General features: G+C 43.1%; 1 protein-coding gene across 1 annotated transcript in view; it reads left to right on the top strand.

Moving 5' to 3' along the window:
• Positions 1–425: 425 nt before the first annotated feature.
• Positions 426–25,769, top strand: part of LOC142741874 (interleukin-5 receptor subunit alpha-like) — a 40,139-nt gene continuing 14,795 nt past the window's right edge. Inside the window, exons 1-7 of the mRNA XM_075851199.1 lie at positions 426–504; positions 4,735–4,889; positions 8,601–8,730; positions 14,432–14,549; positions 14,632–14,807; positions 17,640–17,770; positions 19,898–20,036. Coding sequence (XP_075707314.1) covers positions 426–504; positions 4,735–4,889; positions 8,601–8,730; positions 14,432–14,549; positions 14,632–14,807; positions 17,640–17,770; positions 19,898–20,036 — 928 coding nt within the window. The remainder of the gene's footprint in view (positions 505–4,734; positions 4,890–8,600; positions 8,731–14,431; positions 14,550–14,631; positions 14,808–17,639; positions 17,771–19,897; positions 20,037–25,769) is intronic.

Raw genomic sequence — 25,769 nt, 5'->3', positions numbered from 1 at the left:
ACCACGCAGGTCGCACGGAAGCACTTCCGTGCGAACTGCGTGATTCGCGCATCAGCTGTCAAACTCTGAATGTAAACAGAAAAGCACCACGTGCTTTTCTGTTTACAAACATCCAAACGGAGTGTCATAATGATGGCGGCTGCGCGAAAATCACGCAGCCGCGCATCATACACTGATGACACACGCAGCTGTTAAGTGCATTTTGCACACGCAAAACGCCGCGTTCGTGTAAATCAGGCCTTAGTACCAGTGTTCTATTCCCATCTTATATGCTTTAGATTTATATGGTAGTCATTAAAATGCTTGGGTCCCCGGAGGTGCATTTTTGGCAGCCATTTGTGCACATTATATGCGCATGAGATGAACAAAATTCCAGTATTTACATATTGTTTCTTATTTTTCAGATTTGAACAGTATAACAGAAAATGGATGTTAGAATTTCCATGATAATTATTTGGATAATATGGCAATGTTTTCAGTTACATCTGTGCTGCCACATGGACGGTAAGCCTTTAAAAAATGACAACTGATTAAAAATAACTATAAAATGTTGAGTTCCAGACAAAAGAATACAGTAAACATGGTATTACCCATTACAAATCAGAATGTAATGGACATTATGATTCCCCGCTGACCATTGCACATCTGGTAATAATAAAGCCAATCATATACAGTCCAATACTGACCCTATAAGGCCCTGTTCACACAGTGCAGATTTGCTGCAGATATTGCATGTATATTTTTTTTAAGCCAAATTCAGGAACAGAACCTAAACAGAAGAAATATATAAAGAAAGGCCTAAGATCACGGCTAGACGTGGCGGAATTGCTGTGGAATTTCGCTGTGGACAGTCCGCAGTGGAATTCTCCAGCGGCCGTTTTTTACATTTGTTTCAATACATTTTGAGGCAAGTTAGTTCAGACGTTGCAGAAAACTCTGCTGCGGACCATAGGCTGCGGTGCAGAATTTTCCCTCCGCAGCATGCACAGTCTGTTGCGGAGAAGAAGCAGAATTTTACTGCGGATTTCAGCCTTTGCAATGCAAAAACTGAAATCTGTGGCAAGCCCGCTGTGTTTTCTGCAATGTCTGAATTACCTGTCAAATATGCAAATGTTGGTACAGATTCGTTGCTGTGTAAACAAGGCCTTAGGATGCGGCAGATTTGATGATTATGTTTTCTATGACTGAATATTATCTTTATTCATCTGAATTAAAAAAAATAGAAGAAATCCATGCACCTGCTGCAAAATCAACCCCATTCAGAATAAACAGATTTTCAGTTTCAGAAAATTCCTGCAACGAAATCTGCTGCATGTGAAAGCACCCTCAGGCTTCCTTCACACATAGTTTTATTGACTTTTTTTTATTTATTTTTTGCATCAGTATTTTTAATAGTACAGGCATTTTTCATGCGTTTTCTTGAGAAGTTTTTCTGCCCCAGGTTTTTTAATGCTACAAGAAAACGCATTGTAAAGTTTTTTTCTTGTGCGTTTTTTTCTATTAGGCCCCATGCACACGAACGTGATTTTGCGGTCGCAATTCCCTAAAAAATACACGGGAGAATTGCGGCCCCATTCATTTCTATGGGCCCATGCACACGACCGGGGTTTCCACGTTCCGTGCATGGCCCAGGAGCCTTGACCGCAGAGAGAACAGACATGTCTTATTACGGCCGTGTTCTGCGGTCCAGGCTCATAGAAAATAATGGACGCGGCCATGTGCACAGCCTGCGATTTGTGAGTCCTATAGAGAAACCTATAGGTAAAACTACAGAAAAACGCCATACTTAGACCATGAAAAACACAAAAAAAAAAACCACTGAGACAAAAAGGCCAGAAAATGCCACAAATAAAGAGGCATTGTTTGTAGTGTGTTTATATTTCACTGTAGATTTCCGGCTAACATTTGCCGCAGCATTTTTGGGCGGAATAAAAATAAAAAACGCTATGTGCCATCACCCTGAGGGTATGTTCACACGGAGGGTTGTCAGGCATATTCCGGGGCATTTACGCCTCGAAAAAACACCTGAAAAAATGGAAGCAGAACACCTCCAAACATCTGCCCATTGATTTCAATGGGAATTACGGCGTTCTTTTCCGACGGGGCGTTTATTTACGCCTCGTTTTCCAAAAACGGCACGTAAAAAGACGCTTGCGAAAAAGAAGTGCATGGCACTTCTTGGAAAGTTTTTATTAACTCTATAGAAAAACAGCTCCAAAAACGGCCTTAAAAAACGGCGCGAAAATCGCGAGTGGCTAAAAAAACATCTGAAAATCATATTTTCAGAAGTTTTTGATTTTGTGTGTGTACATACCCTAGAAAGTCTAATCTGAAGACCTGATCACAATGGCATTACACAGCTTTCCCATTCCCCAACATATTTAAAAAAAAAACACATCAATCATATCTGTGTAGAAGAGGCATAACAACATAGCGACGGGCACTGTGCCCATAATCACCCCCAGATCGGATTCCCCCAAAAAAATATTTACTAATCGTTCTTGTCTGCAGGGGGCCCTCCACAACAGGCCATACCAGGTTCCGGCAAAGTTTAGCGCTGTGGCACATACAAGGTTCTAAAGCTGCCCATCTTGGCCCAAATGCAGTCACACCCCCTGCTACCATGATCATTACATCACTGCTATCTACTGCGCATGTGCCAATTCTAAACAGTCATAGATATCCAAGAGTGTACTGTGTCTGCATAAGTTGTTTTTTTTCCCTTTTTGATTTTTTTTTCCGTGGAGACCAGTGCAGATATTCAGAATTGCAGCAAAAAAAAACACAAAAGAAAAACTCTCCCTAATGTAAATACACCCTAACTATGAACGAGTCAATAAAACATATATGAATTTTATGGCCATGGATGTAGAAGTGTCTTTAATTTTAGAATGTTTTAGCTATTTCTGTATTTATTTTCTGTTGCTTATGTGCTGCTAAACACACCCAAATATGATTACAAAAGTGTCACAGTGTCTGGAATCTAGACAGTAGTCACGGAACATGGTTATAGGCAATAACTTGCGCACCCTCTTTATTAGCTAGAGTAAATCACAACTATCCGAGCCTTCCGATTTCCTGGCAGCCAATGCACAATGGGCTCTGTACATTTAAAGCTGCCCAATTTGAATATTAGGGTATGTTCACACGGCAGCGTCCGTAACGGCTGAAATTACGGGGATGTTTTCAGGAGAAAACAAACCCGTAATTTCAGCCGTAACGGCATGTGCAGGCGCTTGAACGCCGCGTCCATTACGGACGTAATTGGCGCTGCTTTTCATTGGAGTCAATGAATAACGGCTCCAATTACGCCCCAAGAAGTGACAGGTCACTTCTTTGACGCGGGCATCTATTTACGCGCCGTCTTTTTACAGCGGCGCGTAAATATATGCCTCGTGTGAACAGACAAACGTCAGCCCATTGCTTTCAATGGGCAGATGTTTGTCAACGCTATCGAGGCGCATTTTCGGATGTAATTCGGGGGTTAATACGCCCGAATTACGTCCGTAAATAGGCCGTGTGCACATACCCTCAGGGAAAAGTTATTGGAAGAGAGTGGTATTTGTTGATGAGTTGCTGGTTTCATTGTGGAGCTGCTGATCTTCCGTCTCAGGGGGCTCTAGTACAATGGTGGCATTATCTATTCTCTACTCCAAGTAATAGGTGTGCTGGCCTCCCTTCTTGATTTCTTTTATAAGTTTAGCAGTAACATTAACTAGCAACTTTTGCAAAAGGCCATTGATTTGGCTGCGGAGTCATTTGGGAATGGCAGACAAATACCTTAGGCACATTACCAGAGGTCAGGACTTGCGAGCTGCTGTAGTCCCCCATGGAGGAGTCAATAGTCAAATCAAGAGTAGGCAAGCTTGTTTTGGTGCATGAAGGAGGAATGACAGCCGGGACCTGCTGCCAGCCAATGTTTGGGGGACACAGAGCTTTAAGGGTGATTTCTAGTTCAGAAATTATCAATATGTACGAACACAACCAATTAACCTTTTGTTTGTCACGTTATGATTCATGTGGTGAGTGCCAGCAGGTTTTAGTTCTTTTGAAGCTTGGCTAACGGTTATTCTAATCTGTTACATTTCGATTGATTGTTAAATGTACGTTGTTATTGGTCCAAGTGTAGTTGTTTCTCACGTTCCCTGTTTCTGACTACGCAGCACCTACTTCGATAGTTTTATAGGCTCTATCTATAAGGCCCTGTTCACACAGAGTTTTTTTGCAGGCAGAAAAAATCTGCCTCAGAATTCCTTCAGGAATTTTAAGGCAGATTTTGACCTGCCTGCGCTTTTTTGCTGTGGTTTTCGCACCTTTTTTCGCCTGCGGCCATTGAAGCTAATGCAAGGACCACAGGCATAAAATGCAGTGGAAACCGCTCGGGAACGAGCGCCACAGGTTTTTTTCTGCCTCTCATTGAGTTCAATGCGTGGTCAGAGACAGAACCATGAGTGGAAAAGACATGTCCCCTTTTTTTACGTCTGAAAGCTGCCAGGGGAAAAAACGCCTCTGACTCCCATTGAAATCAATGGGGGGCTATTTCGGCCATTCATTGGCGCTAATTCCGATGCGGTTTCCGCGTCAAAACCAGCGCCAAAAAACTGGCTGCATCTTTTAAAAAGCACAACATTTATTACATGAGTTTGATATTTTCTAAGCACCTAAAATCCAATTGCAAGACAATTATAGTGTAAAAACAGAAAAGGTATTACTAAATCTGCAACATTCTTTCAGAGCTTGAATTTGACTTGAAGGCAAAAGATCTATCATTGAGTATTGGAAACAATGAAGCTTTTTTGACTTGGGACTGTGATGTACCCATGGAAAACTTAAGTGACGTTTCATATGATATTTACTTGAGACTTGAAGATTGGGAATTTTTACACAGTGTAAGTTATTATGCTTTTCTAGTAACTTTTTAATGTGTGACAACTGTAAAACGTTTAGACTTGTTTCTATGACCTGTTCCTATTATCTAGTATAAACTACCATTGGCTTTGTTTTGGTATTTTCTATGTATTTTTTCCCTTCACCTACTTTAGTTTGCTGTCTAAATACTCTCAAATAATTTGTTTGCCTGCTATCTAGCTCCAATATTAAAGTAACACTATGGGCAAAACTGACTGCGTTATGTCTAGTGCAGAGAATGAGGGGACGGTCATGACTCAGGGACTGTGGCAAATTTGGAATCCAGTTGCTGAAAGATTAGGAAGGAGGGTGAAAACAGCAAGAGCTATGAAGTAACAATCCAGGCTCGGAACACAGATCAAGGGCAATAGGTAGTTACATGAGGCAGGGACGTGGTCAGGAAACAGTCCAAGTTTGGTACACAGATAAATGGCAATTGGTAATAACGTGAGGCAGAAAGGAACTAGACCATAAGCAGGAAGCTCAGTTGTTTGGCAAGGGATTAGTCCAAGGGCCAGACTTTTATAGGGAACCAAAAGGGTAAGAGTAATCAGGTAATCAAGCAAGGAATCTCAAGAGGCAAGAATCAAGAGAAGCTAGATAATAGATTCCGCATTTGAGCTGTCCAGCTGCACCAGTGGCTCAACGAGAAGAGCTAGTACCTAGGACACAGGAATTCTCCCTCTTGTATTCTTTGTATCCCTAAGTCATGCACTGTCCCCTCTGGCCCTGCTAAGGATATGTCCACACACAAAATAAAAATCATCTCAAAATATGGAGCTCTTTTCAAGGGAAAACAGCTCCTGATTTTCAGTTGTTTTTTAATCATACTCGCGTTTATCTTGTTGTTTTTGATGCCCTTTTTTTAGCTGTTTTTCTAGAGAGTCTATGAAAAACGGCTCTAAAAAACGTCTCAAGAAGTGACATGCACTTTTTCGCAGGGGTCATTTTACATGCCGTTTTTGGAAAACGAGTCGTAAAAAAACGCCCTGTCGGAACAGAATGCCGTATTTCCCATAGAAATCAATGGGCAGATGTTTGGAGGCGTTCTGCTTCTGATTTTTCAGCCATTTTTCGGGGCGTTTACGGACCGAAAAATGGCTGAAAACACTCCTTGTGAACATACCCTAAGTGTGTCAGCTTTGTCCAGAAAATAACTATTATTGAAAAGTTTACCTTATACCAGAAGTGGAATACTGTGGACACTGGGTATTTTCTTCTCCTGTTACCAGCACTATCCAGTGACTGGTATAGTGCCAAGGGACTGGCGCAGGGCAAATGTGTCACTTTTTTTCAAATTGGGCTCTAGGTCTTCCCCGGATAATTATAGACCAGTAAGTTTAACATCCAAGCGACAGCCAGCAAGGTTTTACTAAGGACAGAAATTGTCAAACCAACCTGATTTGCTTTTATGAAGAGGTGAGTAGAAGTCTAGACAGAGGGTCTGCTGTGGATATAATTCCTACTTTGAATGGTCCCCGGTTACAAGTAGTGTACCCCAGGGTTCCCTGCTGGGACCACTGTTATTAATCTTATTTATTAATGATATAGAAGATGGGATTAATAGAACTGTTTCTATTTTTGCAGATGACACCAAACTATGTAATATAGTTCAGTCTATGGAAGATGTTCGTAAATTACAAGCTGATTTAGACACAGTGTTTGGGCATCCAGTTGGCAAATTAAGTTTAATGTAGAGTAATGCTTCTGGGTACTAACAATCTACATGCATCATATGTCTTAAGCCTTATTCACACGAACGTGTCCATTTTGCGCGCGCAAAAAACGCTGCGTTTTGCACGCGCAAAAGGTCAGTGTGACATCAGCATATGGTGCGTGGCTGCGTGATTTTCGCGCAGCCGGCATCATTATGACACACAGAAAAATCAGCTCCATATTTTCAGATGTTTTTTGCTAAGCGTGTGAACATAGCCTCACAGGCAGATACAGGAATAGCTAAAACTGCATGCACACTTCTGCACAAGAATTTCACTCTCCCGACTAATATGAAAAATGTGAATAAAATGCAGCTACTATATGGAGAGAAGGTAAAAATTCCTCAAAGCATACAATAGGATTTTTTCTCTTCTTCCCTGAGCTGCATTTTATTCCTAATTTTAGTACTTAAAGAGTCTCTGTCACCACATTATAATTGCCCTATATTGTACATGATGTGATTGGCGCTGTAATGTAGATTACAGCAGTGTTTTTTTTATTTAGAAAAACGATCATTTTTGACGGAGTTATGACCTACATTAGCTTTATGCTAATGACTGAGTTTCTCAATGGACAACTGGGCGTGTTTTACTATGACCAAGTGGGCGTTGTACAGAGGAGTGTATGACGCTGACCAATCAGTGACCAATCAGCGTCATACACTTCTCTCCATTCATTTATACAGCACATAGCGATATAGCTATATCGCTATGTGCAGCCACATACACACACTATAACGTTACTGCAGTGTCAGGACAATGAATATACATTACCTCAAGCCAGGACGTGACATGTATTCATTCTCCTGACCACTTCTGTAGCGTCTCTGTGATGCACAGCACAGTGAGATCTCGCTGTGAATGACAGCTTACAGCGTTATAGTGTGTTTATGTGACTGCAAATAGCGATATAGATATATCGCTATCTGCAGTGTAAATTAATGGAGAGAAGTGTATGACGCTGATTGGTCACTGATTGGTCAGCGTCATATACTCCTCTGTACAATATAGGCCACTTATGATGTGGTGACAGAGCCTCTTCAAAGTTTTTTCTGTGACTATACAAAACTACCCTAACAGTAGGAAATGTGCTAAAATAAAAACAAAAAAGCCATACTCGCCTTTTAGAATCCCCGCCACTCCAGTGCCGATGCTCTGGTGGTCCCCGCCAGTCTTTATTTATTGCACCGATGAAGTGCTGCTAAGATGTTTCCATGTATGGCACAAGACCGCAGAGGTCACGTGGATGTACGCACAATCATCACTGCAGGACAAATAGGACCGGCGCAAATGACTGGAGCTATGGCACTGAAGCCTTTTGTGAATTAAACGGTGAGTATTGGTTATTTTTTTTATTTTATCACATTTCCTATTGTCAGTCTACATTTTTTTTAAACTCCTGTAAAATCTGTTTAAAGATTGACGGGGGAAAAGAAATCCCAAAAACAAGTGTCTATGCAACCTTAAGTAGCTCTTCACTGTGTGGATCCTACCGAATAGATACTCCGATTCCTGGAGCATGATATGGAAAAGGTAACTGCAGTCCCACATGAATTATCAGGTTTTGAGTTAAAGTTAAATGCAAATTTCATGTCTTATGTTGTTTTACACATGATTAGCTACTACATGATGTAGGTCTCTCTCTAAGGGTACATTGATATACGGCAGATTCAAAGCAGAAATTTGCAAAATATGAGTGGGTTTGTTTTTAAGGCAAATTTGCTGTATCTAAACACACCCTAAACCGGATAAAGGGTTTTCCCATCTTAGACATTTATGACATTTTCACAGCATATGCAATAAATGCCTAATAGATGCGGGTCCCACCTCTGGGTCCTGGACCTATGTTGCTCAGAGGTGGGACCCATGTCTATCAGATATTTTTGGCATATCCTATATTACATCATGACCACAATGTGCATATGATTAAATATTTCATTTATTCATTCAGAGTCCCACTTGCTGTTTGTTCTGCAGGCTAATGTATGCGGGGAAGAAATAGCCCTGACTCTGCCGAGTGACGCACCCAGTCTAGTCTGTCTCCAGGTGTTGCCACATTTTAAACAAGAAAACTGTCATAATGGTTCCGACATTTGTCTTATTTCAGGTAAGAAGTTGGGACATGCTGTAACTGTATGTGAGTTGTGAAAGAAATCAGTGTATATACACATGTGACACTATGATGTATACAGTTTAAAATCTACTTGTACTGTGTATATGGACTATTCATGCTTTATTGGTAACAACAGTGTGAATGCATACCTTAGGGCTAATGCACACAACCATATTACGACCTCACGCAGTCTTTGAGTTGTATAGGGCAGTAATACAGCACAAATAGAAGCCTATGGGGCCATACTATATCTTCCTATGCCCGTACAGAGCAGTAAGCATTGTGTATGCCTTCAGTATGACCCAAAAAAAAAAAAAATGGGGGAAGGATCTTTTCAATGCCATATTACAGAGGTGCGGTATACTGCAGCACATAAAATGCTTATGGCTCACTAGTATGGAGTTGCTGGGCCTCCGAACAGGCTCTTTGCACATGGCTCTGCCATGTGCCTGGCTCCTTAGAACAAAGCCTCATGCACATAGAAATTCTGTGTGTACTGGCCTGTATTACAGTGACAGCGAATGATACGGATCATAATACAGTCCCTTAGGCACTCCATATGATGCTTGCCTCTGTAAAAAATGCTCCATAATACAGAATGTTTTGGCGAATGGCAATTTGTTTTCCCAATGAATCGCACAGATTTTGTTTGAAAAATACTTTTTTCTGCTTCTGTGTAAAATTGGAAGCACACAGTATACACTATGGGTCTGTCTATTGATGCCGTACTTGAGATTCGTGCAACATGGTTGTAAGATATGGCTATGTGCAGGAGTCCTGAGGGTATGTTCACACTGCTTATTTTCGGCCGTTTTGCGGGCCATAAACAGATGAAGAATGGCGGAAAAATCTGAAGAACGCCTCCAAACAATGTAAAAAATGGTGTTCTGTTCCGACGGGCCGTTTTTTTACGTGGCCGTTTAGAAGAAGACTCTATATCTGTTTTTGGAGCCGTTTTTCATAGACTATACAAAAACAGCTCCAAAAACGTCTGTTAAAAATGCAGCGAAAAACGCGACTTTGAATAAAAAACATGTGAAATTCAGGAGCTGTTTTCCCTTGAAAACAGCTCCGTATTTTCAGACGTTTTTTGTTTTGTGTGTGCACATACCCTAAAGCTCATACAGAACGGAAATTCTGCCAATTTTCCCCTCTGTATTTTCACATGCTGAAAAAAAAATAATTCATGCAGAAATTGACCTACGGTGCAAATTTTTCATCTGCAGCATGTCAATTCCTGCCGCGAAATGAGCACAGATTTAGTGTCGATTTTCCCCATTGATTTTAATAGGGAAGGTAAAATCCACAATCAAATCCTAGTGTTGTGGATTTTGCTGTTGATTAAGGCTATGTTCACACATACAAAAAGAAGTGGCTGAAAATTCCGAGGCTGTTTTCAAGGGAAAATAGCCTCTGATTTCAAGGTGTATTTAAGGCTGGGTTCACACGACCTATTTTCAGACGTAAACGAGGCGTATTATGCCTCGTTTTACGTCTGAAAATAGGGCTACAATACGTCGGCAAACATCTGCCCATTCATTTGAATGGGTTTGCCGACGTATTGTGCCGACGACCTGTAATTTACGCGTCGTCGTTTGACAGCTGTCAAACGACGACGCGTAAATTGACTGCCTCTGCAAAGAAGTGCAGGGCACTTCTTGGCAACGTAATTTGAGCCGTTCTTCATTGAACTCAATGAAGAGCAGCTCAAGATATACGAGCGTCACAGACGCCTCGTATATTACGAGGAGCATTTACGGCTGAAACGACGCAGCTGTTTTCTTCTGAAAACAGGCTGTCATTTCAGCCGTAAATGCCTGCTATCGTGTGAACATACCCTAAAGCTGAAAATGAAGCTATTTTTAACTTGTAGCTTATTTTAAGCCGTTTTTTGTCAATGGAAAATCGGCTCCAAAAACCCCCCAAGAAATGACATGCTACTTCTTTTTCCGAGGCTTCCCTTTACCAGGCGTTTTTTCAAATTCAGCAGTGTAAAAAGACACCTCGTGAACAGCACAGTGTATTTCCCATTGAAATCAATGGGAAACGTTTTGCAGGCATATTTGTATTTTGGAGCGTAGGGGTATGTGCACACGTAGTGACCAAAAACGTCTGAAAATACGGAGCTGTTTTCAAGGGAAAACAGCCCCTGATTTTCAGACGTTTTTTTGAGCAACTCGCGTTATTCGCTACGTTTTTCACGTCCGTTTTTGGATCTGTTTTCATTGGAGTCTATGAGAAAACGGCTCCAAAAACGTCCAAAGAAGTGTCCTGCACTTCTTTGAGGAGGCAGTCATTTTACGTGTCGACGTTTGACAGCTGTGAAACGACGACGTGTAAATTACAGGTCGTCAGCACAGTACGTCGGTAAACCCATTCAAATGAATGGGCAGATGTTTGCCGACGTATTGGAGCCGTATTTTCAGGCGTAAATCGAGGCATAATACGCCTCGTTTACGCCTGAAAATAGGTCGTGTGAACCCAGCCTTAGGGCTCGTCCACACGCAGCGGAAGTGCTGTGTTTTCTCCGTCCGGAATAGCAGATGGAAAAAAAACACAGCAGAATACAGTAGCAGCATAGTGGATGAGATTTAACAAAATCGAAATTGACCTGCGGTGCGTAATTTTCGGACCGCTGCGGAAAGTGGACTGAATTGCTGTTATTTCAGAGGAGATGTCTCCATCTCCTAAGGGGGGATTCACACGAGCGTGATTTGGCAGCGTGTAGGCCGCGTGGTTTTCGCGCGGCACGCAATGCCCTATAGAAGTCTATGGGGCAGTACACACAGTCCGTGTATTTTGCGCAGCGTTTGTTCGCTGCGCAAAATACGCGACAGGTTCAATAACTCTGCGTATTTCACGCATCACGCACCCATTGAAGTCAATGGGTGCGTGAAAACCAGGCAGGTCGCACGGAAGCACTTCCGTGCGAACAGACTGAAACAGCGCACGAGCTGTCAAAAGGATGAATGGAAACAGAAAAGCACCACGTGCTTTTCTGTTTCCAAGCATCCAAACGGAGTGTCTTTGCGAGGAGCGAACCCCGACAACCGAAGCTAACTTCACCGGGTTCGGCCAAACTCGTTTTGGCCGAACCCGGCAAAAAAATTTCCGGTCCGCAACGTCGGGAGACATTCACTGTGCATGGTGCTGAAAGAGTTAAACTGTTTCAGCACCATGGACAGTGACTTGCGATCCCAAAATACATGAACTAGTAAAAAAAAACGAAGTTCTAACTTACCGATTACTCCTGTCTCCTTCCTGCAGTCCGACCTCCAGGGATGACACTTCAGTTCAAGTGACAGCTCCAGCCAATCACAGGCCAAGCACAGGCTGCAGCCAATCACAGGCTGCAGCGGTCACTTGGACTGCCGCGTCATCCAGGGAGGTGGGGCCCGATGTCAAGAGAGGCGCGTCACCAAGGACACGTCACCAAGGCAACGGCAGGGAAGTTCTCGGTAAGTAGGAACTTTATCTTTTTTTTTACAGGTTTTTCGCTGTTGTGTTCGGCATTCACTGTCGAGGGTGCTGAAAGATTTAGCTCTTTCAGCACCTTGGACAGTGACGGGCGTCGACAAGCCTCATCTCTATGATGCCGGCTGCGCGAAAATCACGCAGCCGCGCATCAGACACGCATGACACACGCAGCTGTCAAATGGTTTTTGCGCTCGCAAAACGCCGCGTTGTTTGCGCATGCAAAAACGCAACGTTCGTGTGAATCTGCCCTTAGGGTTATGTTTTTACGGCGTTCACCGGTGCAGCATAAATGATAGGTTAACTTTATTCTGTGGGTCAGTAGGATTACGGCAATACCAAATAAAAAACACTTTAAAAATAAAAAAAACGACCCATCACATTTATTTTGTTTTACATTGACGGAGCGGTGTGAGGCTGTTTTTTTGTGGGACGATATGTGGTTTTTATTGGTACCATTTGGGGATAGATTTAGTTTTTTTATCATTTTCTCGGGAGGCAGGAAAAGCAAAATACAGCACTTTTGTTTTTAAGTTTTCTTTATACAATGTTCACCATATGGGATAAATAACGTGAATATGCTATACTTTGGGTGAATACGGATGCGGCAAACCAAAATATGTGTAATTTTTTTTTATATTTAGCCATAAAAAGGGATTATTATTAATGAGAATTTTGTTTTTACTTTTGATTTTCAAAATACCTTATTCACAATTTATCTGAAATTGTTGTTTTTTTTATCACAGTACGGGACTTTACCATGTAATAGTTTATTACAATACACTAATACTTCTGACCATCAATCTAATAGAAATTCAACGATTGCAGACCTGGGGAACTTTGTTAGGCCCCCAGTTGCCAAACTCACGATCCCTTTGCAGAGGAGGGAGCCACCTACCTTCGTCTGTCTAATTGCTTAGATGCTGCAGTTGCTAATGACCACAGCATCTAAAGGGGTTAAACAGCTAGGATCGGAACTAGCTCTGACCCCAGCCATTGCAGCAGGGATCAGCTGTATGTTACAGCTGACACCCGCTGCTGAAGTCGTGGGCTAAGCACCAGAGTCTATGACATGCGAGCGCTGTAAATGTACGGCAGCAAGAGTTAAGAGACACCCATCCACATGTGCATTTACCACACAGGACGAGAAGTTATAAAGTATATAATTAGATGTTTATTAATTGGTTGTAAGGACTACATTAAATGCTAATCACATTCGCCCACAGCATATTTAATCTTTTCATAATCCATACATTACTTTTTGCGCAAAAGGCACTTAACCGCTCCGTGTGTCATCACATAGGATGTGCGACTGCGTGATTTTCGCGCAGCCGCCATCATTATGACACTCCGTTTGGATGTTTGTAAAGCATGTGGTGCTTTTCTGTTTGCAAACATACTTTTGACTGCTGTTGCAAGAATCAAGTGCGTCCCACGGAAGTGCTTCCGTGTGGTGCGCGTAATTTTCACGCACCCATTGACTTCAATGGGTGCGTGATGCGCGAACAACGCAGAAATATAGGACCTGTCGTGAGTTTTACGCAACGGACTCACGCTGCGCAAAAATCACGGACTGTCTGCACAGCCCCATAGACTTGCATAGGTCCGTGCGAGGTGCGTGAAAATAACGCGCGTTGCACGAACGTATATCACGTTCGTGTAAATCCGCCCTCACTGTGTAATTTAGGGCTTATTCCGACAAACGTTATATACGTCCGTGCAACGCGCGTGATTTTCACGCACCTCGCACGGACCTATATTAGTCTATGGGGCAGTGCAGACTGTCAGTGATTTTTGCGCAGCGTGAGTCCGCTGCGTAAAACTCACTACATGTCTGTTCTTTGTGCGTATTTCGCGCATCACTCACCCATTGAAGTCAATGGGTGTGTGAAAATCATGCGCACCACACGGAAGCACTTCCGTGGGACGCGCGTGATTCGCGCAACACCAGTAAAACTAGCTTTTCTGTTTACAAACATCCAAACGGAGTGTCATAATGATGGCGGCTGCGCGAAAATCACGCAGCCGCGCATCATACGGGGCTGACACACAGAGCTGTTAAGTGCCTTTTGCGCACGCAGAACGCCGCATTTTTTGCGTGCGCAAAACGCACACGCTCGTGTGAATCCGGCCTTACTGTTTCATACCACATACAAGATAAACATGTTAAGGAATAAAGACCTATAGAATACAATAACATACTGTATATCATGTTTCACAGGAAGAAATGAAACAGCAGAAAATATTCAATGCATTGTTTATAACACATCCTCTATGAAATGCACATGGACCTTTGGTAACCACATACCATATAAAACGGAGTACGCACTTTCTTTAAAGTAAGTACAAGAACATTTGCATAAATACTTGTGTGATAAATGTTTCTGTTTTAGCTTATAGAATTTTCTGTTTCTGCTGCAGGCAAGATGCAATAATCCTATACTGCCAGAAATACATAAATGATCTGGAAATGAGGACCGGCAGCTGCACTTTTCAGGATTTAGCCATAGAATATTTTAAGGATGTGACTGTCATTTTAAATAGAACCGGTTCTGAAAATCGTGTGTTAAAAACTTTATTCAAACCTGCAGAGAAAGGTATAGTAAACTGTTGCTTGTCAGATACAACTATCTTTTAAACAGCTCAATCACAGTCCAGCGGGGCCACCATCAGGGCAGTACAGGTGGCTACTTCTGTCAGAGGCAAAAGCCAATAAGGGGCTCAAAACTCAGCTGTGAGCTGCCTGCCACCTACTACCCACCAGCATGGCAACTAAGATGTTACACTTAAAAATAAAAAGAAGCTGTTTAATAGGAAAAAATTGGCAAATCTGGTTCCCAACATGTTACCCTTTTTTTAACATGTGTAAATGAGTAGGCCCAAATTTATATTCTGTTCCTCAAACCATGAACCCACTAAATATATGACATGGACTTGAGAAGCTGTAAAAAGATCATATCATTCCCCTTCATTTCAAAATCAAAGTGTCTATGTGCTTGAGAAGAAACATAGTAGCCTTCCGTGGGTGCCCACCGATTGTAGCACTGTAGCATACAAGATATGGACATAATAGAGAGTTCAGGGTCTTTGACCATTTGCCCATATGGGGCCCAGATATTTCTGATGGCAGCCCTGCACTCTACTTACTGGTACCACGAAGCGTCGATCTACCTATTGACTTATTTGAAAGCCGCAATAACAATTTTTACATGTGGTACCATATAGATAGTTTTAGTAATATTTTCCTAGAACTGTTGCTTTTCTAAAACTGTGACTGTAATCATGTTACAAATTTTGCAGTAATGGTGCAACTCTGTGTAAAAATAACATTAAGGGACTGTTCACATCACCGTTGCCCTTCCATTGAGGCGTTCCGTCTGAGGTTTCTGTCGAGTTAACCCCTCAGCGGAAAGGCAAACAGAAACCTAAGTTTCCGTTTTCCTCATCATTGATATCAATGGTAACGGAAACCTAGCTAATGGTTTCCATCTGTCACCGTTGTGACAGGGTTCCATTGTTCTTGATGGAACCAAGAGCGCAGTCGAGTTCAATGGTGAGAGAAACGGAAGCTGAGGTTTCCGGTCGCCTTTCCGCTCTAGGGTTAAGCCGACGGAAACCTCTGATGGAACCCCTTAGCCGAACACAGACTGATGTGAACACAGCCTTAGGCCTTATTTACACGAGCGTATTTCAAGTCTGTGTTACGCGCGTTAAAACAACGCACGTCACACGGACCTATGCAAGTCAATGGGGCCATTCAGACATTGTGTTTTTCACACAGCGTGTGTGAAACTCACTGCATGTCCTATACTTGTGCGTTTTTTGCACTTCACGCACCCATTGAAGTCAATGGGTGCATGAAAATCACGGAAAGCACACGGACGCACATCCGTGTGCTGTGCGTGATTCACGCAACAGTTGCTCAAGAAATGATCAGAAAAAGAAAACCACCTCCTTCAGTGTATTTTGCTGATTTAAAAAACGCATGACATACGGCTGACATACGCACGCAAATAACGCTGACAAAAACCATACACCGGTCACACGGAACTGCAACGCAGGAAAAACGCTGAGTTTTTTACTCGCGCAAAACGAACACGTTCATATGAATAAGGCCTTAGATGAAAAAACAAGTTTTTGGTTCCTGATTTTTGTGTGTGAAGCTATTGATGGCACAATTAAAAGGGGTTTTCCGTTTTTACGTACATAAAGCTTAAAAACTATGTCCACCTATGCAACCAATTATTTTTTGCTCCAATGCAATTAAAATGAAAACTGCACAAAGCAATTGGAAAAGAATCATGCAGGACAAGAAAAAGTTATTCAACCAATAAAAACCAATAATATATTGTTGCCATTAAAAAGAGATTTCATAAAAAATACAAGAGTAAATAGAAAATGAGGATACATACAGACGAAAAAAGGTGAAGTATGACAACCATGTGTACATGTGGCCACACACTCAAGATGATTTATAGAGGGAGGGACAACTGATTGTCAAGAACATATAAAAATGGATGCAGAATAGCAGTATAGATCGTAATAACCCCCAATATAGGGAAGAGTAAAAAAAATTGCATCCAGGAAGTTGTACCAATAAACTTGCAGTAAGGCTGATAGTGGAAGCCAGATATAAGTCCCACATCAGGGGTCCAACACGCCTGACGCACGTTTCGCAATGAATGCTTTGTCCGGTGGCTTAGCTTAGCACAAATACGGTACCAGAACCAAGCTAGTCCTTCACCAGACAAGTGAATGATCCAAAGTACTGATCCGAAGCAGTCAGAAGCAGAATAAACAATTAAATCTAGTGACACGCAGGTGATGTCTTCTCTGATTGGAGTCATTCTCTTTCCTTTTTTCTTCTTTATCCATCCCAGACTACCATGAAGACTTCTCTCAGCCACGACTTTGTAGAGCCTGTCCCCCACGCTTCATTAGCTCCAACATGGGGGAGGGTCTTTAGGGACAGTGAGGCACCTGATGAGAGGGAGACAGCAGGAACAGGGAGACAACTGGTGGGAGGCAAAAGCAGATACATTGAAGCACCTGATGAGAAGGGGACAACAGGGACAGTGAGGCACCTGGTGGGAGGGGGCAACAGGGACAGTGAGGCACCTGGTGGGAGGGGGCAACAGGGACAGTGAAGCACCTGGTGGGGGGATAGGTGCGACAGTGATGCACCTGGTGAGATGGGATCAGCAGCTACAGGTGTTTTTTTCAAAAACAATAGCATGCTGCGCTACTGTTTCCAGTAATCTCGGCCGGATCTGCAACGGGGGCCCCTGACGGAGCCTCCAATGGAGATGTGAACATAGCCTAATATACTTTCATTTTATAATGTGTTACCAAGAATATTTGATTTGTAAAAATGCCTTTATAACCTAATCCTTATAACCTATATACATTTAATTTTTTTTTCTTTAAAGAAATTCTCAACCCACCAAGAAATTTTACAGTGACATATTCTAGAGGAAATGTTACATTAAGCTGGAAAAGTCCCTATACACAATATCCTGCTTCTGGATCATGCTTTCACTACCAAATGGAAAAGGACAAGGTATCACCCTGAATGTGACATTTGTTCATGGCAGATTTGTAATGTATACTTGCAAGTTAGATGACATCATATTTGCAAACAATATTGGCATAGACAGTGTTGATGTCTATTACAGGCATCCAGGGGCGTAGCTAAAGGCTCATGGGCCCTGATGCAAAAATTCTTACTGCCCCCCCCCCCCCGCAAACTTCTCATGGCCGACGGTCCGCAGCTTTCAGCTGCATCGCTGCAATGCAGCACTAGCAGCCGGGGGCGTCACTAAGGCGTCATTACGGACGTAATTTGGGCGTTTTAGCATTGAATTACGTCTGAAAATGCGTCTCAAAAGCGTTGGCAAACATCTGCCCATTCATTTGAATGGGTCTTACGATGTTCTGTGCCTGCGGCCCGAGTTACTATAGTAACTTTTTATTGATGTGGTGCGGCGGGGCCGTGGGCCCCCTGGCTTCGGGGCCCGGTTGCAATTGCGACCGCTGCGACCCCTATAGCTACGCCAGTGCAGGCATCAACTTATTGTAATGTCCAGCGACACACCTCCCCATGACTATCGCATGAGACCGGTAGTTGATTACAGTTACTAGCACAAATCTAGAGAAAAAAGGATTTTATAGTGCCATAGTTTGTGAGGCCGAAAAAACACATATGTCTATCCAGTTAAGCCTATTATTCTGCAATTTAGAACCAGAGGAAGGCCAATCTTAGCAATCTTAGGGAAAAATACCTTTCATTATGGCAATCAAAATCACTTAACAGGCCATACTTACTCATGAGGGAGGTACTCACACCACCTCCCAACTGGACGCAGACATAACACAATGCTACATAAAGGAGATCACACAGGTGCAATATACTGATGAACACCCACTCACACGACTACTATTCATGAGGGGGGTGGCTGCTTAGTATTATCATTGCATACAAATGTTGCTTTTATAACAATGTCAGTCACATGGGTAGAGCACCATGCTGGCTTACAGCCTATTAGTCACACCCATAATATTATACAAGGCGGGCTGCGCGCACCTTCCAATATACTAACATACCATTCTCCCCAACACTAGACCTGGCTGCATCCTGAAAAGATATCCATGATACACGATAAATATCAATGATAAACATGAGGTATTGGTAATATTTTGGCCAAAATACGTACGCTCGCAACCAGCGTCAAGGGCCCCCATCGTATTTGTGAATCCCTACACTCCTATTACAAAATAAGTCACTGAAAAATAGGCTGTAAGCCAAAATGGTGCACTACATGCACCCATGTGACTGACATTTTTATAAAAGCTACATTTGTGTGCAATGATAATACTAAGCAGCCACCCCCTCATGTATCATGTATATCTTTGTATATCTTTGCCCCCATCTAATGTATATGGGGGCATTCCAACTCTCCCCCGACAGCAGATGTCGGGGTAGAAAAGGGTCGGGCATGTTGAATTTCAACATGCCCGATTATTTTGTTTTCAAATAGATAAGCCAGAGGAGCCTGGCAGCGGCTTTCTCACTTCTCCCTGTTGAAAACACATGCACGCATGTGAATGGGGGGAGTTCGAGGGAAAAGCTGTTGGCTGAATGAGCGTTCGGCCAACAGCTATCTCAAGTGCCACCATCATTTTGAACTGTACTCCACTCATTCCATTTATTACTTCACTGGCCTTTGAACCTGCTTAAGTTCTGCTTTGTCTTTCTTGTACACTGGTGCCGGAAACTGTACATAATATTCCATGTGAGGTCTTACTAGAAATGTCAGAGCTGAATATAGCTATTTAGCAATGACATCATTAATATAACATGTCATAGCGGTGTGGCTTCAACTGTGCACATTTTTGCAGTGATCTTATTGAAAACCTCTGTTGCATTCGTTTTTTAATCCATTACATATACCTAAATAATAAAAAAAAATGGATTGTGATAGATGTTGTGAAAATATATCATTAAATAAATTATAAAGACTTGTGCAAATTGACTTCAATAAAATCTAAAAGTTTCTGTTATGGAAGCCATCATGATACTAGTAAAAAAAAAAAGTGTAGGCACATCTTAAACCTACTTAGCAGGTATTCCAGAAACCTGGTATGTAATGTTTGTCAAATTAATGTGCAATAAATCTGTGTATTTTAGGAGTTTCGCTCTGAAATAAAAAATCCACAATCCATATCAAACCTTGAAAAGGAATGTTTGATCAGAATAAGAGCAAAAGGAGACCACACTTGTGGAATGAGTACAAATTGGGGCCAGTGGAGTGGAGAGATATCATGTGGTAAGCTTACAATGTACAAAACCACACCATAAATAGATTTTCACTGTCTTGCATAGTAAAGATTAGAACGGCTTCACAGTCTAGGAGAAGCTGTAAATTGTTGCTAAAAAACATCATATGCAGTAAATGTACACAGTCTAAAGCCTGGGTGGGCAACCAGTAGATCTGTTTTTATCGAAGTAGTTTGTCACAATAGATCTTGAGAACCTTCTATATTATGACAGTAGATCTTTACTTCAATAAGGTTGGCTACCAAAAGCATAGCCATCAGTCACGTTTGCAATTAAATATTCCCTTATTTTACGGGCATTACATATAACAGGGTTGATTCTAGAGAACTTAAATAGCAGAGCGGACATGTAAAAACCAATGCCCTCCGCATGCACTTGAGCATTTTTTTTCTACTTGATACGTTTTCATGTTTGTTAACCCCTTCACGACTGCCATACGGCTATATACGTTCCAACTGCTGATACCCCGTGCACTAGTCACGTATATAAACGTGGACAGCCTGGAACTGGGTTTAATGAGTGCAGTGCTGCACTCTTATGTCTGCTGGGGCTTTGAGAACCCCGGAATACACCCCCCACTGTAGATAGCGCAAAACCCTCTGTAGATAGTGCCACCTAAGCTCCCTCTAGGATCGGAATCCCGTCCAGCACACTGGCCAAAGATTCCCCTGCTGCCTCTTCATCCCCTGCTGTAGATAGTGCCACCCCCCTGCAGATAGCAACCCCCCACTGTCGATAGCATCGCACCCCCCACTGTAGATAGCTCCACCTAAACTCCCTCTAGAAGCGGAATCCCCGTTGTCAGATCACACTGGCCAGGGATTCCGCTTCTAGAGAGTTCCTGACATTACTGTCCATTTGAACAGTGATGTTAGGGGCCCTCTCTAGCAGAGGAATCCCCGGCCGACACTATTGCCAGGAAGTCCGCTACTGGAGAAGCCCCTGGCGTCACTATCCATATATCGACGGTGACGTCAGGGGCTACTCCTGGAGCGGAATCCCCGCTCTGGCAGGGAATTCCGCTTTTAGCGTTAACCCCTGATGCCACTGTCCAGATATTTGACTAAGACATCAGAGGCTCCCTGCCGGAGCGGATTCCCCAGGCCTACAGGAAGCTACAGTGTCACTATTTACAAGAAGGGGATGCCATTTACGGGGGGGTGGGCTGGTGACACTATCTGCAGGGGCGGATGTTGCTATCTACAGGGGCATGGTGCGATTTGCAGGGGTGGCATTGTCTACATGGGCAATGTGCCATATGGACACTACCTACAGGGGACACTGTGGCGCTATCTACATGGGCACTGTGTGTGGCACTATACAGTGGAAACTGTGGCACTATTACAGTGGGCACTGGCATTATCTCTGTGAGCAATGTGGCACTATTTACAGTGGTATTGCGTCACTATCTACATGGGCAGTGTGGCGTTTTCATGGGGTTGGGACAAAAAATTCCTAAAGATTAAAATTCATCAATTTTTTTTTTAACGTCCATGAAAAACAGATGGAAAATGGCGGTAAAAAACGGTCAGACGGTCGAGAAATGGAATCAAATTTTGAGACACATTGATGCAAATCAGCCAGGAAAACTGACAGTTGATCCGTTGTGAACTGCCCATTTTTTCACTGTCGTGTGTATATAGCTTTATAGCCCTCTTATCTACTGACAGCGATCCAGGGTGACAGAGAGAGAAGGCGGCTAATTGTTACAGAGCTGCACAGTGCGTGTATATATACTACAGATAAATATATATAAAAAAATACAAAAAAGTGTTTTTTTCACATTTTTTTGTGATTTGTCTGCTCATAATAAAAATGAAAAACACGGAATTAAATTAAACTAATATAGAAAATGAAAGCCCCAGAAGTCTTGTAAAAAAAACGAAGCAAAAATAGTTGTGATATTCAAAGTGGTTGCAAAGACATTATCGTTTAAAGAAGTACATATCAGAAATTTTAAATTTTACCTGGACACGGCCATCAATGACCCTTGGTCATGAAAGGGTAAATTTCAGTGACCAAACAATAAAACAAATAATACTGCCTTATGGTTACTAAATAAGACTTATTTCATATCACATGCAAAATATCTTCTCTCCTGTACCCCTTTTTATTCGAACCAACCCCAGTACAAGATATGATCTATTTCTACGTTTGATTAAAAAAGATGCATAGAAGAATAGAAGAATGTCCTAAATTTGGTGCGGCTTTTTACTTCTATACAGTACATAAATAACAATGCCACACAGTTAAGTGAATAACAATAAAATATATCCTCTGCATCAACACTGTCGGATTATAGGTTGAACTTGATAGACTTGTGCCCTTTTTTTAACCTCAACTCTGGTGGTCTAGGGTATTGAAGGGGTCTTAAGACCAGCCGTTTGTGGACCCACTGTGCTACTCCAACGGTGTAGCACACCGAGGGTACAGGCACTGACAGACGATACTTTGGCAGATGGCTGAGGATCAGAAGGCACAGTTCGTAATAGGTATGAAGTCTTAGGGTATGTTCACACAACAACGCAAAATACGTCTGAAATTACGGAGCTGTTTTCAGGAGAATAAAAATAGCTCCTGAATTTCAGAAGTTTTTGCATGTACTCGCGTTTTTTGCGGCGTCTTTTACGGATGTAATTGGAGCGGTTCTTCATTGGAGTCAATGAAAAACTGCTCCAAAAACGTCCCAAGAAGTGTCCTGCACTTTGATGCGGGCGTAATTTTACGTGCCGTCTTTTGACAGCGACCCGTAAAATTACACCGCATCTGCACAGAACATCATAAGACCCATTGCAAGCAACGGACAGATGTTTTCAGACGTATTGGAGCCGTCTTTTCAGACGTAATTCGAGGCATAAAACACCTCCATTACGTCTGAATATAGGTCGTGTGCACATACCCTTAGGCTCTCCTCAGGTAGCTGGATACAGACTGGCAGTGCACAACACCAAGCAGACAGATGGTTGGTAACAGGATACAAGGTAGTAGGATGCAGACTGGCAGTGGGTAGCAGGACGAAAGCTGGTAGAGGATAGCTGGACACAGACTAATAACTGGACATAGGGTGGTAGCGGATAGCTGGATGCAGACTGGTAGTAGATAGCTGAACACAGGGTCGTAGTGAATAGCCAGACACAGACTGGTATTGGATAGCCGTAAACAGGCTGGTAGCGGATAGCCGGATACAGGCTGGTAGCGGATAGCCGGATACAGGCTGGTAGCGGATAGCCGGATACAGGCTGGTAGCGGATAGCCGGATACAGGCTGGTAGCGGATAGCCGGATACAGGCTGGTAGCGGATAGCCGGATACAGGCTGGTAGCGGATAGCCGGATACAGGCTGGTAGCGGATAGCCGGATACAGGCTGGTAGCGGATAGCCGGATACAGGCTGGTAGCGGATAGCCGGATACAGGCTGGTAGCGGATAGCCGGATACAGGCTGGTAGCGGATAGCCGGATACAGGCTGGTAGCGGATAGCCGGATACAGGCTGGTAGCGGATAGCTGGATACAGGCTGGTAGCGGATAGCTGGATACAGGCTGGTAGCGGATAGATAGATAGATAGATAGATAGATAGATAGATAGATAGATAGATAGATAGATAGATAGAGGCTGATAAATAGCATGTGTGGACTGGAATCAGGATGCAAACATGAACCTTTGCAGGGCACAACTAGGTTGCACCAAACTTGCTCAGGCACTAGGTGAACTGAGGAGGTGCCTTATATAGTCCAGGAAAAAATCAGGGATTGGTTTGCGGAATTGTGTATATATTGCGCGCTGGCACTTTAAGAGGCCTTAGAGAGGACACCGCTCTGAGCAAGAGAAGAGGCAGGCAGAAGTGAAGTTTCTGTCCTCAGAAGGTTTCCAGGACCTTTCTTTGGGACCAAAGCCTTTACAATCCACTAAATCAAATGTCATCTTGCAAATTATTTTACAGTCAAGAATGTCCCCAACCTCCAACTCACGTCAACAAAGTTTGTAGTTCACCGGATTTATTATCTTCTTTTAAGACTTCAAATAGACTTGGTAAACGAGGAGTAAAATTGTACGAGGGCACTTTCAGGCGGATGTTTTCTGAAGAAAGCTATACTTTATCTCCAGGTGAATACTGTGAAGGAGATCTCCTCTTATGTGCATATCGCTACATACGAGAAGCAGCTTCAATTATGGCAGATTTCGTTTGCTGCCAGACCTGCAAATAAAATCCCATAGGTGGAATTGACAGCAGGAGTCTCAGAGGAAGCAGGCACAGGAAGAGCTATCCAAGAATGCTGACTGTATACAATGAAGAATGAAGAGGAACCTGTTGATTCTCCATAATAGTTGTTATAGGGGAATTGAGCCCAAAGTAGAAGACTTACGGATTTGTCACATTGGGCAGAAACAAAATGACGAAGAAAATTCTCCAGGATCTGGTTCACCATCTCCACATGACAATATCAAATGGGAGAGACTAGACATGGACCGCACATCCACTGTATACTATGATCAATTGCGGCTAGGCAAAATATTTAAATATGAACGAGAGGTTCTTTGTAACATTTTGATCAAATTGTATTCAAGCCCACTTGCTACTTCACGGCGACCTCTAAAAGTGGGTCCCTACTCTATCGGTTGCACCACCGCGTGGCGGTCACCGCCACCGCAGCACCGCTCCTGCAGAGGGAGCAACCCAGAGGCAGGAATGACCTCATAAGTGTTCCTGCTCCTGCTTGTACTCTCAGTTGGCCACTGGGGGCGCATGGTAAGGTGAGCTCATTCCATCTGTTCACTAGTTGTGCTACTGTGTGGTGGTGTCCGTTACTGTGGTGCTGCACTTGTGGGGGGACGTGGCCCAGAGCCAGAGCCCCCCCAGAGCCCCCCCCCCCCCACTGTAGATAGCTCCACCTAAACTCCCTCTAGAAGCGGAATCCCCGTTGTCAGATCACACTGGCCAGGGATTCCGCTTCTAGAGAGTTCCTGACATTACTGTCCATTTGAACAGTGATGTTAGGGGCCCTCTCTAGCAGAGGAATCCCCGGCCGACACTATTGCCAGGAAGTCCGCTACTGGAGAAGCCCCTGGCGTCACTATCCATATATCGACGGTGACGTCAGGGGCTACTCCTGGAGCGGAATCCCCGCTCTGGCAGGGAATTCCGCTTTTAGCGTTAACCCCTGATGCCACTGTCCAGATATTTGACTAAGACATCAGAGGCTCCCTGCCGGAGCGGATTCCCCAGGCCTACAGGAAGCTACAGTGTCACTATTTACAAGAAGGGGATGCCATTTATGGGGGGGTGGGCTGGTGACACTATCTGCAGGGGCGGATGTTGCTATCTACAGGGGCATGGTGCGATTTGCAGGGGTGGCATTGTCTACATGGGCAATGTGCCATATGGACACTACCTACAGGGGACACTGTGGCGCTATCTACATGGGCACTGTGTGTGGCACTATACAGTGGAAACTGTGGCACTATTACAGTGGGCACTGGCATTATCTCTGTGGGCAATGTGGCACTATTTACAGTGGTATTGCGTCACTATCTACATGGGCAGTGTGGCGTTTTCATGGGGTTGGGACAAAAAATTCCTAAAGATTAAAATTCATCAATTTTTTTTTTAACGTCCATGAAAAACAGATGGAAAATGGCGGTAAAAAACGGTCAGACGGTCAAGAAATGGAATCAAATTTTGAGACACATTGATGCAAATCAGCCAGGAAAACTGACAGTTGAT

Source organism: Rhinoderma darwinii, chromosome 2, assembly GCF_050947455.1.
Source record: "Rhinoderma darwinii isolate aRhiDar2 chromosome 2, aRhiDar2.hap1, whole genome shotgun sequence".
Lineage (NCBI taxonomy): Eukaryota > Metazoa > Chordata > Amphibia > Anura > Rhinodermatidae > Rhinoderma > Rhinoderma darwinii.
Note: the sequence above shows the minus strand (reverse complement) of the source record. Positions and strands in the feature narration are given on the sequence as shown.